We start from the raw sequence: 15,672 nt of genomic DNA, 5'->3' as shown, positions 1-15,672 counted from the left end.
GTGTTTTTAAATGTGTCCTTGTGTATTACTTTGTCTCTGAGTTTATAGTTAAGGATAATAAGGGCAATTATAATTATTTAAACATCACAGATTCAATATTGTATTTCTATGTTAATGTGTCCTCATATAGTGCATGGTTAGCAGCAGTAGCAACAGAAAAAGGAATAAATACAGGAAGACTGTGTAAACACCAAAGATACCAGTGTCACATTTCTATTCCTATGTATTTTTCTTTGATTGCTGTGTTGTTGTAACACAATGAAATGGCAATAAATGATCAATGACAGCATCATACCTTGACAGTGCCAATATCTTCCGGGGAAGTGGCTTCGGTGAGGTCGGACAAGGATCCCTCAACCGCCTCCAACCGCTCGGCCATCTGGGACATGAGGTCCTCAAGTCTCTGTTTTTGGAAGCTGAAGTAGGTCAGAGTGTGTTTGGCCTGGTTGTACACCTCCTGAGCATGGGCCATTTTCTTCCTCAGGTCTGACTCCAGGACCTGGTTCAATCAAGACATTTGACAACATCATACAACAATGTAGATGTACACAAAATGCAAGCAAGAGAACAAACAGTATGTCAGTCATCGTTTTTACATAATGTGGAATAGTGCTTCTTCATATGTAGAAATTTTCAAGGTTTTAGATATTAGGTATTCACACTCTACACTTGTGCAATTCCATTTAAGAAGTAATGCTGTACTGAGTTTTTTTTCTTTAAAGGTGTTCAGAAATGGCTGTTTGTCCTGTTTGTCGCGCCGAGTTTCCACGAGTTGCCACATGAGTTTACCCGAGTAAGGAAAACGAATCTGATTGGTCGTTATCGAGCAGGCAGGATATTCAATGCTTGGGGCGAGACCGAGCTCGGTGTGTGTGTCTCAGACGTTTGATTGACGGATGACGGATCCAATATCAGTGGCTGATGAATCGTGAGCAGGCTGTCGTATAATTTGTGTGCCTGCATTATCCAGTGCAGAAAAAAAATACCACACTTTCATCCCGGATTTACTCAAAAATAGAATTTTGCACAAAGTTTGGGCTACATCGTCTGGTAGATGAGTTATTAGACTAATGTTAAGGCCCACAGTGGGCTCAAATTCAATTTTCTTTTCTGTACAGCTATAATAATAATAATATTTTTTCCTCATGCACCAAAAAAGAAAAATCCCGCTCCATAAAAAATAGAAATGACCAAACAACACAGTGTATAAAACATGTCAGACATGTACACACCTTTTGCCAAGAAGACGAGACAAAAAAAATATTATTTTGTGTACAAAGGGCATCAGAAAGTATTTCTCCTGTGCAGCGTGCTCACCTGCATCTGTAACGGGGTTTCCTGCAGTTTGGCTCGCTCCTTCAGCTTCGTCACTCTTTCCTGCAGGTCGTCCAGCTTCTGCTCCCTCTTCTCCACCTCAGCCTGTAGAAACAAAGTGTGCGACACGTCAACACATCACAACAACTGCTACTGTATGAACTTAGTCTCAGTATGACACACAAACAATCATTATTTATTCACTGTTTCCTACAGCGCGCTCTGACCTGAAAGGTGGCGAGCTGGGCCTCTGCCTTCTCCTTGTCACTGAGATTGGTGACGCTGTCTGTGAGGTCAGCGATGGAGGTGGCGGTCCACTCGTTGATGTCCTGCTCCGTCGCCTTGAGGTCGTCCCACAAGGCCACACAGTAGCCAAGTCTCTCTGTGTTGGTTTGTATCCTCTCTGAGATCTGAGGGACAAAAGACCAGCAGTCTGTTTGAGTACAGAACATATAATACATCTCAGTCAACAGGAGACGTGCGATCTCTCTCGTCGTCTTTGTGTTTCGTTTTCTCTCTGTCCCCCCTTTAACGAGGGATGGTTAGCTGTACTGGGAGATGGGAGAGAAACGGGACTTAATTGGTTTGACAGATGTGGCGTTGAGAAATGAGAGAGAGAGAGAAAGAGAATGAGAGAGAGAGACAGAAAGGCAGATAACGTGTCTAGACTTGTTTATATTTCTGTCTCATTTGTGACAGCTGAGCAGCCAACTAAATCCCACAAGAGGAGAAAATGGAAGAAAAAGGAAAACAGACAGAAATAAATATCTGTTTGGCATAGCTGTGCTGTACTGTAGATGTCATAATTGAGATGTTTTTCTTCTTAGTCATAGTAAACAACACACAAATGTCCTCATTCTCTTCGTAGTTGTTGTTATCATACTTAACTTCCACACCTGGGCAAACAATGTTGACAGTTTTTTTAAGAAAATCCACAGAGCGTCGACTGTCACATGTGTGTCAGGATGAGGAAAAATTCATTAACATCACAAAAGTCTGAAAAGTATAATTTCATTATGTCTGACTGAGTAGTGCCAGAATGTGAATTAACAAGGATTTGGTGAAATAAAAATAAAAAAACAACTTAGTGAGCTCTGCTGTCAAGACCGCCTCAGCAAAACCCACTCACCTCCAGCCACTGGTCCCTCAGCGTCTCCATGTCTCTCTGGATGGACTGAGTGTCAGAGTTGGGAACTTTCTCCAGCTCTCTCTGCAGGTCTTCGACGGTACTGATGAGCTGGTCCATGTCTTCCTGTTTATCCCTCAGCTCAGTCTGGACAGTCTCATGCTGGAGGGACAGAGAGAGGACGGCAGAGGGAATGACAACAGGCCACCACTAGAGGGAGAGAAACTGTACAGAGGCTGCAGAAATGAAGCTGAGGGTCTGACAGTTTCAGAGGCGCAGTTTGTGAACAGGCAAGGCAGGCAACTGCTTGGGGCCCCGAGCCATTAGGGGGCCCCCGAGGGTCGGGGCTCGAGGGCAGTTTTATCGACAGAAATATCTCAAAATGCGCTACCCGCAGTGACCGTGACCGCACCCCCCTCCCTGTATCGTCGTATAGCGTCGATTTGCAATGACATCTCAGTAGGAAACCCCCCTAACGGGGACCCATGTCATTCTCCGGACCTGATCCCAGCTAACGTCAACCTGTATGATGCACCTTATCACCCGGAGTTTCTAATGAAGCTGAGGGAAAAAGAAGAGTCCACCTGGGAGCAAGACGAGAAGAAAAAAGAGGCGGAAGTAAAAAAGAATGCAAGACAGTGGTGGTAAGTGGAGCAGAGTGTAACGTGAACAGTAAATAACTGTTGAACAAATGCTAATAGTCTAACTGGGAGACACTTGAATAGCAGCTAATGTTAGCTTCAGACCAGTGGTGACCAGGCTACTTCACGTTTACGGTCAGTCAGTCAGTCAGTGGGACTGCACCTGACTGAGGGACTCGGTGCGGGCGGTTCTGGTGCTCCACTCGGTTACGGTCGTTAGGTGACAAAAAAAAAAAAAAAAAGCAAGTTAACTTAACGTGGTCTCCTTGGCAGCAAGTAACAACACTATTAACTTGCTAGCTAGCAGGGTGACATAGTAAAGTTATGTTACAGTATTGAAGTGAGTAGCCTATTATTATAATAATAATATGAAAGTGTAAAAGTTAACAAGCTATTGGTGCTATGAAAGCTATGCCCAAGGAAAACATTTAAAAATCACTCTCTTATCTCTCCTCAGGATTATTATTTGATTTTCTGACAGCAGCAAAACAAAGGGACAAAGTGCCCCCTCCCAGTGCTGACAGTGAAAACTGTAAGTGTAGGCCTATATTGTCATAAAGAATCTTTAGAGGGCATGGTATATTATCAATTAAAGTAAAACTGTCTTTTGTTTTTTTGTCATATAGCCTATCAGTTGAACGTCCACCTCCAGTGAGACAGCAACACCTGCCCATCATGAAGACAACATGTCACCAGCTTACACCATAACTGGACATTTTGAATAAAAAAAGTTAAAATTTCATACATTTTTTGTTGGTGTTCGATTATTTATAAAATGACGGTGATAAACACTGTTTGGAGGGCCCCCTGGGGATTTTTGCTTAGGGCCCCAGCAGACTCTAAAATCGCCTCTGGACAGTTTGATGTGAAATGATGTGATATGCAGGTATAGAGGTAAATATATAACTGCAGAATTACAAAGTGCAGTAATTTCAAGACAGGAAAACAAATCAATCATTCCACAGAATTAAAGGATTAAATGTTTCTTTAAGGGATTAAAACATAAATATTCATATTTTGCACAATAAATCATATAAAACACCAGAAAATAAACGTGAAAAATGAGAGTGAAAGGCTCATAGATTTAAAGTCGTATCTTAATTAAGCTTAATACATGTGTTTGAACAGTGCTATGATATATTATTATATTATATTATGTTTGAGATGATGAATGACAGCTGCAAAAGAAAAAGGAAAAAATTACATATTTTTTAAAATCCTAAAAAGGTTCTGACCCGTGTGAAAGTCCTTTTGGCCTCCTGAGCGTTGTGATTGTGGTCAGGCAGATTGTGAGCGACACCCTGGCCGTTTTCCACAACAGTGCTCAGGACCGACTTCAGGTGCTGAAACAGACGCAGAAGATCCACCACAACTCCGCTCTGTTCCTGACTGCATGAGAAGAGGAGAGGGAAAAAAGGTCAAAGCCATAATTTGTGAAGTAGCTGTGTTTATTAGTCGGGAAAAACCCCAACATATTCGACAACTGCTGTTAATCTGCTGTGTTTTCCATGTTGAAATGATTAAAAATGATTAATCAAATCTACTTCTGCTAAAAGATAACATCCTGCCTCTTCAACGTTTACTCAGCAGGACCAAAGACAAAAAAACAAAAAAAACAGCAGAGGATTTTAAATGAGATGATGAAGTCTAAATCCCATCTCTGTCGTCTCCCCTCCTTACCCGTTGGCGATGAGAGTCCTGACATTCTCCCAAGCTGTCTTCACCAGCGCTACCTCCCTGAGAGCCTCCCCAGCCAGCTCGCTGTCTCTCTGGGCCAGCTGGCTTCCCTTTTCCTCTAACCACTGCTGAGAGTGCTGCAGGGACTGGAGCTCATCCTCCAGCTGGACGAAGAAACGTAGCCTGGGAGAAGCAGATGCAGATGAAAACAATGGGGATCACTCGCCTAATTCCAACATAATATCTGTCATTTTTCAGGAGATCAGATTTAAATGGATTTGTCCCTCCAAGGTTTGGCTTCATTCATTCATTCATCCATTCATTCATTCATGTGACAGTATGTTCTTGAAGAGTCTGGCACACACTGGATTCCACATGATGAATCTGATAGTGGAAAAAGTGGATTCAAGAAGCTCATTTTGAGAACAATAAAGCTGGCACAAGCAAGAGCAGCGGTGTAAAACTGCTGGTACTGCAATAACAACAATTAATGTGCTTACCAGAGAACAAGTGTTTTCACCAGTGTTGGGCATGTTACTTTTAAAAAGTAATTAGTAATAGTTACTAATTATTAGTTAGTAACTGAATTACAACATTATAAAAGCAACTAATTACCAGGAAAAGTAACTATTGCGTTATTTAAAAAATATATAATGCTCAAATAGTCAAATTACTTGGACTTGTCCAACTCACTCAGTATTCCTCTGCACAATACTGAGTGAGTTGGTTTCGTTCCAGATAATTTTCATTATTCTGAATTTGTATGCCATTATGTCACCAAATAATTTCCAGGATATTGTAGCTAGGTACAATAGCGCACACAAAATAAATAACCCAAATAACTTAAGATATTTAATTATTTCATTGTACTGTATGACGTTGTCTTCAGTATATATGACAATAAAGATTTGAATTGAATTTTGAATTGAATTGAATATATTTCCATACAATACTTTCCATTTCCATACTTTTCCAGACCTGGAAATGTATAAAATCAAAGTCCATTCTATTCCATACTTGCGTAGGAACCCTGGTTATACAGTAGCGGGGGAAACAGTAACAGTAAGTAGTTTTCACTGTACTGATACGTGACTATTCATCCATACGATCATGTTCATACCTGTTCTGAAAAGCCAGGACAGAGCTCTCCCTGGCGCCCTCCTGCCTCGCCTCATCCTCCAGGTTCTTCAGATTCTTCATCACCTCCTCCCTCCTCTCCCTGAAGGAGCTCCACAGGGCGCCTAAAGCATCTGCCTCGCTCTGCCTCCATCCCACGCCCCTCTGTACTTCCTCCAGAGCCATGGTGAGGGCCACCGCCTGTCCTCTGCACGACGTTCTTCCCTGATGATGGCTCGCGTCTCTGGTGCCTCGCCACTCCGCCCCACACAGGTGCAGGTGCCCTTTGCTGAGCTGCCCGTCCAACCCGACCGCCTCGGCCTCAAGCCGGGCCACGTCTTTAGCCACTTCCCCTATTCCATAATGCAGCTCTTCGGCTTTGGAGCGATCCCAGCTCCCCCTTCCCTCCACGGCCTCGTGGAGGCGGTGCACAGCCTTAGCTGCCGTTCCATGTTTCTCAAGGAAAGCGTTTAATTCAGTCAGGCACTCTTTACGTAGGAGCAGGAGTCGCTGGGATTCTCTGAGGGGCTGCAGGCAGTCCTCCTTCCAGCCCTGGAGCTGCTGCTGGGCCTCAGGGGTGGAGCAGCAAAGTAGGGAGGACTCTCTTTGATGAAGCGTCGCTCTCAGCGATTCAAACGCCTCTAGTTGCATCACATGTTCCTGCAACAAGACGGTTTAATTTGACTAATTTCTATAAGCTCTAACGGCAATCAATATAAATGAATTGCTCTGGCACTCAGAGTCTATGAAGGACATCATTGTCAACAGAAAAATATTGATTTGTCACCTTCAGCGTAGTAACCGCGGCCTCTAGAACATCGATGTCAACCTGGGAGGAGCTTCTTAAGACGGACAGGAAGTTCTCACTCCGTTGGGTCAGAGTGAGCAGCGCCTGGTCAAACAACTCCAGCTGCGACAACTGTGACTCCAGTAACTCGAGCCTAAAGGAGAGGTGGAGGTTTAGAAGAAGCATAGTATGAGAGTCATTAGTGTGGAGACTCTTTAAAGCAGAGATACACATGTAAACTATCCGTATGATAGTATATCATAAATGCACAATTGCCTGTGTGATATGCTGCTCTTCACAGAGGTGAATCTCTCCTGTAGCTGTGCCAGATCATCGCTGAGCTCGTGGATTCGAGCTTCAGGTGCTGTGGGATACAGACACAGTCCAAGATTCGCAAGTCCCTGGAGGAGGACCTCATAGGACTGTGTCTCATCCTGCATTTCCTGCACAGGTGAATAAATATTTTGAAGTTATAGAAAGCAAAACTGCAAAAGAAAACCACACACACTATAATAGGCTGAACCAAATTGCTGGAGCTGATGCACACATTCAAAATAAAAAAAACAACAACAGATAAAAAAACAAGACAAAGAAGAATAAAGGTAAGTGAAATGATTGACCTGTATGTTCTGTAGTTCATTCCTAAGCTTTATTTTGTCTGCAGAGAGCAGATCGGTGTCTGGACAGCAAACAGCCTCACACCTGTCCAGCCAACTTTTCATAGATGAATTCTCCTTTTCAAACCTGTAGATAGAAAAGTGGCATGTATTCAAATCAAAGACATTTCATGCAGCATTATCCTTAAAATGAATTGCATAAAGGATGATTTGACAGGAGGTGGATACCAGTAAATGGCCTACGATCATGACACAGACAGGCACAGAGAAGGATACTGTCTGAGAGTCATTCTTCTATCTGAACATGGCTCAGTATCAGTGACAGGGTCATAATCGGGCACCCGTATCTCACCAGAGCACTGGGCTCTAAGTAATCCCTCATACATACACCTGCAGGGGAGGAGACGAGGTCAACAACAGAGAATCACAGGACCACATGTAAGTACACTGACACACATAAACCCAGTGGAAGTATAGCAGTGGAAATACAAATCAGCTAAAGAGTCACTGGCTTAATAAATACTAAAAGGCTTTGGCATGTTAAACAGTTACCACAGTGACTGGCTTGTTTTTTGTCCCTCCTGAATAGTGCAAAGAATAAGAAACAATTGCTCCAGTCAAGCCTATTGTTTGAGCAAAGAAAACGATAATAAAAGCATATTATTAGAGCAGGAATTCAAAGGCTGACAGGGGATAAACCGAGTCAAAGACAAGATCTCGCTCCGCCACCTCACACTAAGATTAGAGAATGATTCAGGCAATAAAAAAGGAAATTGGCAAAGAGAGGAGGATTCAGCAGAGAGAGCACATGCACAATAAAAAAGAGGCATGTCTGTGTTTATACAATTAGAATAAACATGTGTGTGTGTGTGTGAGACTCTGGACCCGAGCTGCCAAGGAAATCAGCGAGAATAATATAGTAATAAACTCGTCTGGCAGCCAGTACAGTACAGTAGATGCTCAAAAATGTTTTACTATGAAAGCTTTTCACATTTCTATTGCATATTTTCTGCATATTTCCTGTGTTTGTTTGAAGTGAGAAATACCAGAAATACTCAACCACACACACACATACACACACACACACACAAAAACTATCAGCGAGGAGCTTGCAATGCATCCTGGATAAGATTTGAAGTGAATAAACAGAGCCATCTTCACACAATAACAGAGACACGCTGCGACTTGTTTTGTTATTCTGCTGTGTCTTCTGATCTCTGTCAAGCTGGAGACGATGGTTCAAGCCTCAGTATTCAAAATGGCAAAACATTCAACACGATGCGAAGTGAAGTACACTGGGGTGTGTGAGGGGAAACACAGGTGGACGTTCAGACACGCCTTTCTGTCTATTGTACCTTTGCCACAGGGCTAGAAGGCTCTCCAATGTAGCTTGCTTTTCTGCAGCCTTTCCCACAAACTCCCCCTGTTGCTTCTGGAGGTTAGCCACCTCTTCCTCCAGCTGGCTGCCCTCTCCCAGCCTCTTCATGGCCGAACACAGAGCCATCAGCCTGGGCTTCAGCTGCTCCACAGCCTGGCAGACCTCCTGGAAGACACAGAAACATATTTGTCATCATCTCAGCGGAGGATGTATAACCACAATGGTTACAAAATAAAAATAAACTCTTGAGGAGAAGGCACGGTGTGAAGATTGTGCGACTGTGCTTGATTACAGAATTCACGATCACTGACTGTTGATTAACTAAACTTCACAAAAACCTCAAAGACCTCAAAATTAAAAAAGAAACACAAACACATACAGCCTGGTACTGAGGTTGTAGTGGATTAGACTTTGTCTGTGTTTAGTCTCACCATGTGACTCTGGAGGATTTTGTAGGTCTCAGATGATGATGAACAGTATGTGATCGGACAGTCGAGCTTCTCTTCAATATCGTTCATTGTTTTCTTGACCTGACAAACACAGAAACTTAAATTATTCAAAAAAAAATTAAAGCAAATTTTATACACTAAACATTCAAAGGCCAAATAGTTTCTTAAAGGGATAGTTCAACATTTTGGCAAATTGGCCCATTGCCATAATCCCTATAGTTTTAGGAGTAGGTTCGTTACCTTTAATTGTCGGTGCAAGCTATATTTAGAACGGCGGAGCAGAGCGGCGAACTGCTCAGAGCTACGCTACAGAGGCTAATGGGATGTCTTGGTTTCCCTCATCAAACTCATCAAATACACAAAACGCTCTGGTGGACAAGTTGTGACCTGCACATTCACCGCGCTATGAGATGATAACGGAACGTTATGAGACAGAGTTGTTTTTGAGGTAAATTCATGCAAAACCGCTGATGCGCGTTGCCGTCAGGGGCAGTTTTTCAGCATGCAGTCTCTGCATTTGCCTTGAAAACAACTCTGTCTCATATTGTTCCGTTATTATCTCATAACGTGGTGAATGTGCAGGTCACAACTTGTCCACGAGAGAGTTTTGGAGTTGTTGGATTGTGTATTTGATGAGTTTGATGAGGGAAACCAAGAAATCCCATTAGTCTCCGTAATATAGCTCTGAGCAGCTCGCGGCTCTGCTCCGCCATTCTAAAAACAGCTTGCACCAACAAATAAAGGTAACGGACCAACTCCTAAGACTATAGGGATTATGGCAATGGGTCAAATTGCCAAATTTGCCAATGAAATCACTTGCTACTGTAAATACCTGCTCAAGATTGTCATTGTATCTCTGCCTGTAGGAGGCGCTCTGGTTGAGTTGTCCTCCCAGCTGCTCCACTCTCCCCTTCAGCTCATCCCAGTAGCGTCTCATCTGGGTGAGTCGCGCCCGGATGCGTCCAGCCTCTCCGGGGGTCACAAACCGGGACAGGGCCTCACAGTCGGCTTCCATGTGACCCAGGGCTGCTTTTCTCTCCTCTAAACCCTTCCCCACTTCCTGGAGGGATGTAACAACACGAGAAAAAAAATGTTAGCAAGGAAAAGTATGCAGGGAAAAGTTGGAGGGGAAAAAATACAATAAACAAGACAAGAAAAAGATTTTAACCTTCAATGAATTATTTACTGTATCTGCCTGGGAGAAAGTGCTGTTTGTCAAGTACATGGAGGTATATAAAATTTAAGTGTTAAAGTAGAGTAGAAAAGAAAAACTGACTGCGCTCCTTCTGCCAGTGTATGCTTTCAAGCTTACAACAAATCATATGGCCGCCTCAGGATGTTGCAAAGTCCCGTTATCCCAAATTTGTTTGACTAGATTTTCCTCCAGACCTCTATGACACTGACAAGGCTGAGGTCTGGCTTGGCAAGATTATGTTTTCTTCAATATGATCAATTTATTTTCTATATGCTCATCCTTTGCCGCAGCACTGACCCAATTTCCCCCTGGGGTTAGATTAAAAATTTCATCTAATTTCATCTTAATCTTAATAACCCTGAGGCACTCCCCGATACTGTACGGGACAGACACAAGGCCAGAGAGCAATTTTCGACTCATTTCACTTGGAGCTACGAAAAAATAAAACTGCGGATGATGCGAAAATATTTGTGAATATCAGAGGATTATTGAAGGGTAAAAACTGTCACTGTGCAGTGTGCAGTTCGTGTTAGGGTAGAGACTTGTCTAGCCTATGAGGGGCTGATATGAAATTGGGAAAGACGCCAAGATGATGAAAAATATATTGCAGAAGGAAAGACATGACATACCTCCACTCTGCTGATGTTTTTGTCTAAAGGATCCAAGGAAGAGGTGGAGTTGATGGACTCGAGCTCCTTCTCTTTCTCACGGATCCACAAGGAAAGCGTCTCCGATTCACTGCTGAAACGCTCCCACCACACACACATCATCTCCAGCTGGACGACACTGGAAGACGCAAAACATTAGGAAAGGAACGTTTACTTAGATATACTGTACGCATGTCTAGGAATGAGAACAAACAAACACATACTGGCATCTGTTTGCCAACAGCACAGACGCCACATGACAGTAAAATATCAACGTACTCTATTATTATTATTATGTGCTTTTTTTCCCCCCAGACTCTTGACAGTAGTGGTGCATCCACTTAAATGAAATTGCTTATCAAAAAAGCAAAAGGAATTATATGTTTTGCTGTAAATGTGTGGACGGATCTGCAATTTTACTGTTTAAAAAGCCTAAAAGCCCTGCATGGTGAAAAAAAAGTGCCATTTTACTATCATTTTTTAAATTATGGGTGTAGATTAAGGAAGTTACAAGACACTCAATAATTCCAGGAGCGTAATTCAAGGGGATGGAAAATTAAGGTCAGGATCAGGATAGTACCATTAAGTTAAAAATCTCTTTTAAGTAAGCACTGGCCAAGATGGCAGCCATACAAACTAGAAAATATAAAATACCACATGACAGCAATGTCAAGTCAATGGCTTCTCAAGAAAAGCAACCACAGATCTTCTTCACCACATTTTTGATTATATACATTTTTCAATAGATATAAATGTGTCTTACTTTAGATCTTTCTGCAGATTATTTATTACTGTCATCAGATAGTTATACTCACTTCTTGCTGAGGTGGTCTTGAAGTTGTGTGACTGCCTCTCTGGTCGACTGGGCCTGCTGGAGAAGAAGGGTCTGGTTCTTTGGGCCGAGCTGAATATCTGCGGCCTTCTCCAGGAGGAGACTTGCTCGCACACAACCCTCCTCAGCTCTCAACAGGAGGTCCTGCAGGCAGAACAGGAGTCAATACATTGAGGCAAATGCACAGTATATACACTTTATGCATAAACTCACAGTCAGGAAAAACTCACCTTATTGTGCTCGAGTTCAGTTCTCTGGCTGTCCAGGCTGTTGAAAATGAGCTCTTTGTGCAGCTCGTTGTTGGTGTTGCTGATAAACCTCCAAACAGTTTCTCTCTCTGCTTCAAAGTTCTGCCAGGAGCTCAGAGTGGCCTTGAGATGGTGAAGAAACAAAACAATAATATCCATGGGTTAAGTTTCATAGAGAAAATATTTTATGCAAACATAGAGGTGATGGATACTGGACTTTTAAGAGGGGCTCAATGCACCAAACTTAGACATGAATCACCTTTTGGCTATTCAAAAGTTTTCTCTCTTTTGTGGCAACTAGTAAGTGCGCGGGCATATCTTTTCTTTTTTCTTTTTTTTCTGGCATTTTTAGTATTGCCCTGCACCTTAAACAACGTGATGTGCGTATAAAAACCTCCTTTTTCTCAATAAGTACAGTTTTGTGCCATGAGCGTGTGGTGGTGAGTGTTGCTTGAAATCATTGTGTTTACAAGACAAGAGGTTAAAATATACACCGTCTGAGCAGTGCTACATCTTCAGGGCAGAACAGAGGCTACAGTGACTCGCTATGGGAAAGCACTCCTTTAAATCAGTGATAAATTGTAAACCGAATCTATGATATTCATTCCAGGTATTAAACTTGTTCCTGCAGAAACATGTTAAGTTTCTGATTAATTAAATTAAGGACAATGGTAAAAGTGCATAAACAAATCCCAGGAGAACAGACGCAAACAAAATGCTCATGTTCAATACAGACCAATCAATGATCACAGCAGGTGTGTGTGTGTGTGTGAATGATCAATGACACTCACACATGCAAACATTAGCACATTGACATGTGAGAGAAATCAGGGCTCGGTCTACCTGCAGGTTGTGCTCCTTTGCCTCTATTTTGTGATCGACCTCTCTGAAAGTTCCCTCCAGCTCCTGTAGAGACTGACTAAGCTCCTCCCCTTTCTGCAGCTGGCGGCAGTGGGAAACCAGAAGCTCCGCCTCTCTCCTGTTAGCATGCAGCCGCTTAAGGTGGTGCTATGAATCAAGACACAGACAAAACCAACGTGTCAGATGATGTGATCTAATTATAACATTATATTCATTCGACCACCTCTGCACACACCTGGTGAATGAGGTAAAGTTGTTTGGCCTCCTCCAGGCCTTCAGCGTCAAGGATCCTGCTGATCTGCTCCTCGGCTTCGCTTCGTGCTCTGAGAACCTCCTCCAGAGTCCCGGTCACCTCCTCCCTCAGCTCCTCGTACTGGAACATGGCAGAGCCCTCCTCACCCCACTGTGAATGAAGGTGGCAGGGGATCAGACAGAGGCATTGCATTGAGAAAAACACAGGGTGAGATACAGGTGCATCTGGTAATCCTTTAATTTAAAGGTCGCTAATTACGTGATACTGTAAAGAAATAGCCTAGAAATAGCCTTGAAATAACGGTCAATTTCATAGTAATGTTGAGAAATAAAGCCAAGAAATAAAGCCAAGAAATAACGGTCAATTGCAAGGACTTGGCAGAGAAAAATTCTGGCCTTTCCCAAAAAATTCAAAGCATGAAAAGCATCTGTAATCTTTTGCCTTTATGAAAAACATGACATTAGCCCCTCATCATAAATCATCATAAAAATTGAAACACTTTTTTGAGATACTGAATTTTAGGTCTTCATTCAATGTAAGCCATAATCATTACAATTAAAAGAAATGTAATAAATAAAGACGTGAAATGTTTCATTCTGTGTGTAATGGATCTATATAAAGAATTAGTTTAACTTTTTTAATTTAATTACAGACATAAATATGCTTTTCAATGATATTCTAATTTATTGAGATGCACCTGTACATTTAAACACTACGATTATCTTAAGAATACCTGACAGAGTGAAGAAAAGAGCGCCCGCAGGTCCGTTGAGAGTTTGGCCAGGGCTGTTCTTTGTCTCTGGACCTCCAGTTCAGAGCTAACCTCAGACAGACTAGCAAGGACCCGTTTAAGCCACAATAAGCTCTCCTCGCGGGCGTCTACTGCTTCCTGCAGCGCCTGAAAACAATAGAAGCACAATAAAGGGAATGCATGCAGTCGAGCTGTGCTGAGTCAGCAGCCACCACAGTTTGCTGGCTCACCTGAACAGCAGCATTCACTTGCTCCTGATGACTGGGATTTCTTGCGGTCTCCCTCAAGAGCCTCACCTGCCTCCTCTGAGACGAGACCCAATCAGAGAGTTCACAGAACCTAGAGAAAGAAATAACTACTTTGAACCCTTTCCTTGAACCCGGTGATGATAAAGTAAGACTTACAGATGTCGGAGATGCTGTTAGGACTTTCAGTCGGCCTTTACCTCTCGTTCCACTCCTTCCATTTATCAGGGTTCTGCTCCAGTTTGAGGTGAGTGCTCTTAATTTGCTCCGTAACCTCTTCCACAGCCCTCCTGGTGGAGTCGAGCGTTCGATAAGCCGGGTCGTTGTCAGGTAATTTGAGACACAGATCCTCCATGTTTCTAATCCTCTTCTCACACAAAGTCAGAGGTTTGCGTTCTCTGAAGAAAGTCTAAGAGATAAGAGAGAAGGAAATGTTAAATCTTGAGAGGCTCCAGACTGGTGAGGATGGAAAATGGTTAAGTGATTTCATCTGTCTCTCAATCGTCTTTTTAATCTTTTCTTAAGTTTCTACCAAATCCGGGGAGGCTCACTCTGTGTTCTTTGATCACTCGCTCGCTGGTGCAGGTGCCAGACAGCGCTCGCATCTCTCTGTCCAGCTCTGCTCTGCAGTCTTGTAGTATCACAGCCACTCGATTTCGTTCCACCTCCACCTTTAAACGGAGCAGGTGAGACGGCGCTTCACCTTGAACATCCTGTGGTAAAGACAGAGAAAACATGTCTAGATAAGACATTTTGTGTAATGTATGAGTTCTGGTCTCACACTGTATCATTTCCGCAAAACTGTCCGGCACTAAATATCCCCTGGAGAGACGGTGAGTAAACAGAGTGGGTTGTATTCTCATCTAACTAGTACAGGTTAATTGGAAACAGACTGGAGGACACTCTATCAAAGCCCAAGGTCCTTCTGGTTGAGTTAATGAAGTATCGGCTATGCGCCTCAAGAGATGTGCAGTAATTAGTGAGAGTGTTAACGCACGGCGACCTCTGACCTTCCAGTGTTTGTGGAGCCTGCGGACAGTCTCTTGCAGGCCTTGTTGTTCCTCCTGTGGCAGGATGTCAGTCAGCTCGTCACACGCCTTCAAGAACACACTCAGGAGCCGCTGATCCAGCTGGCTGAAGAAATCCTGCATTACAAAAAAAAGATTACAAAAGTGAGATAAGTAAGAGACAAAATAAAATACAATAAAGGTTAATGGTGTACACCCTCACACCACTGAAGTTAAATTTCAGCTAATAGTCAGAGCCGGCCCAAGGAATAAACGAACTAAGCACCTGCTTAGGGCCTGTGGCCACTATGGGCCCCCAAAGAGCAATTAACTTTTTAAAGCTATAGTGCGTAACTTCTGTCGACCCCAAGAGAAATTCTGCGTAATTACAAAAACCCTTATTTGTATTTGTTGCACACTGCTGTTTATTTAAAACAAGAAAAAGTATGTGTTTACAGTAAATGTAGTTTGTATTGGTTTATTTTCTTACTTTTAGTAGGCCTGGATAACATTCAGTACCTTACTTTT

At 42.8% G+C, this 15,672-nt stretch overlaps 1 protein-coding gene across 8 annotated transcripts in view; it reads right to left on the bottom strand.

The window, feature by feature from the left end:
- The window catches only part of syne1a (spectrin repeat containing, nuclear envelope 1a), a 147,759-nt gene that overhangs the window by 88,694 nt on the left and 43,393 nt on the right, over window positions 1-15,672 (bottom strand). For all 8 annotated transcript variants that reach the window (XM_085771461.1, XM_085771460.1, XM_085771462.1 and 5 more), the window contains 23 exons: window positions 15,148-15,282; window positions 14,689-14,850; window positions 14,338-14,546; window positions 14,123-14,231; window positions 13,875-14,039; window positions 13,124-13,291; window positions 12,871-13,035; window positions 12,010-12,150; window positions 11,763-11,923; window positions 10,930-11,086; window positions 9,938-10,165; window positions 9,088-9,186; window positions 8,634-8,821; window positions 7,282-7,405; window positions 6,938-7,104; window positions 6,662-6,815; window positions 5,879-6,534; window positions 4,762-4,941; window positions 4,317-4,470; window positions 2,444-2,602; window positions 1,542-1,724; window positions 1,318-1,419; window positions 296-499 (listed from right to left, as the gene is read on the bottom strand). In XM_085771461.1, coding sequence (XP_085627587.1) covers window positions 296-499; window positions 1,318-1,419; window positions 1,542-1,724; window positions 2,444-2,602; window positions 4,317-4,470; window positions 4,762-4,941; window positions 5,879-6,534; window positions 6,662-6,815; window positions 6,938-7,104; window positions 7,282-7,405; window positions 8,634-8,821; window positions 9,088-9,186; window positions 9,938-10,165; window positions 10,930-11,086; window positions 11,763-11,923; window positions 12,010-12,150; window positions 12,871-13,035; window positions 13,124-13,291; window positions 13,875-14,039; window positions 14,123-14,231; window positions 14,338-14,546; window positions 14,689-14,850; window positions 15,148-15,282 — 4,170 coding nt within the window. The remainder of the gene's footprint in view (window positions 1-295; window positions 500-1,317; window positions 1,420-1,541; window positions 1,725-2,443; window positions 2,603-4,316; window positions 4,471-4,761; window positions 4,942-5,878; window positions 6,535-6,661; window positions 6,816-6,937; window positions 7,105-7,281; window positions 7,406-8,633; window positions 8,822-9,087; window positions 9,187-9,937; window positions 10,166-10,929; window positions 11,087-11,762; window positions 11,924-12,009; window positions 12,151-12,870; window positions 13,036-13,123; window positions 13,292-13,874; window positions 14,040-14,122; window positions 14,232-14,337; window positions 14,547-14,688; window positions 14,851-15,147; window positions 15,283-15,672) is intronic.

The sequence above is a fragment of the Trachurus japonicus genome, chromosome 24 (genome assembly GCF_045865225.1).
Source record: "Trachurus japonicus isolate A0001 chromosome 24, Traja_1.0".
Taxonomy (NCBI): domain Eukaryota; kingdom Metazoa; phylum Chordata; class Actinopteri; order Carangiformes; family Carangidae; genus Trachurus; species Trachurus japonicus.
The sequence above is the reverse complement of the archived record's forward strand: the minus strand, read 5'-3'. Positions and strand labels throughout refer to the sequence as shown.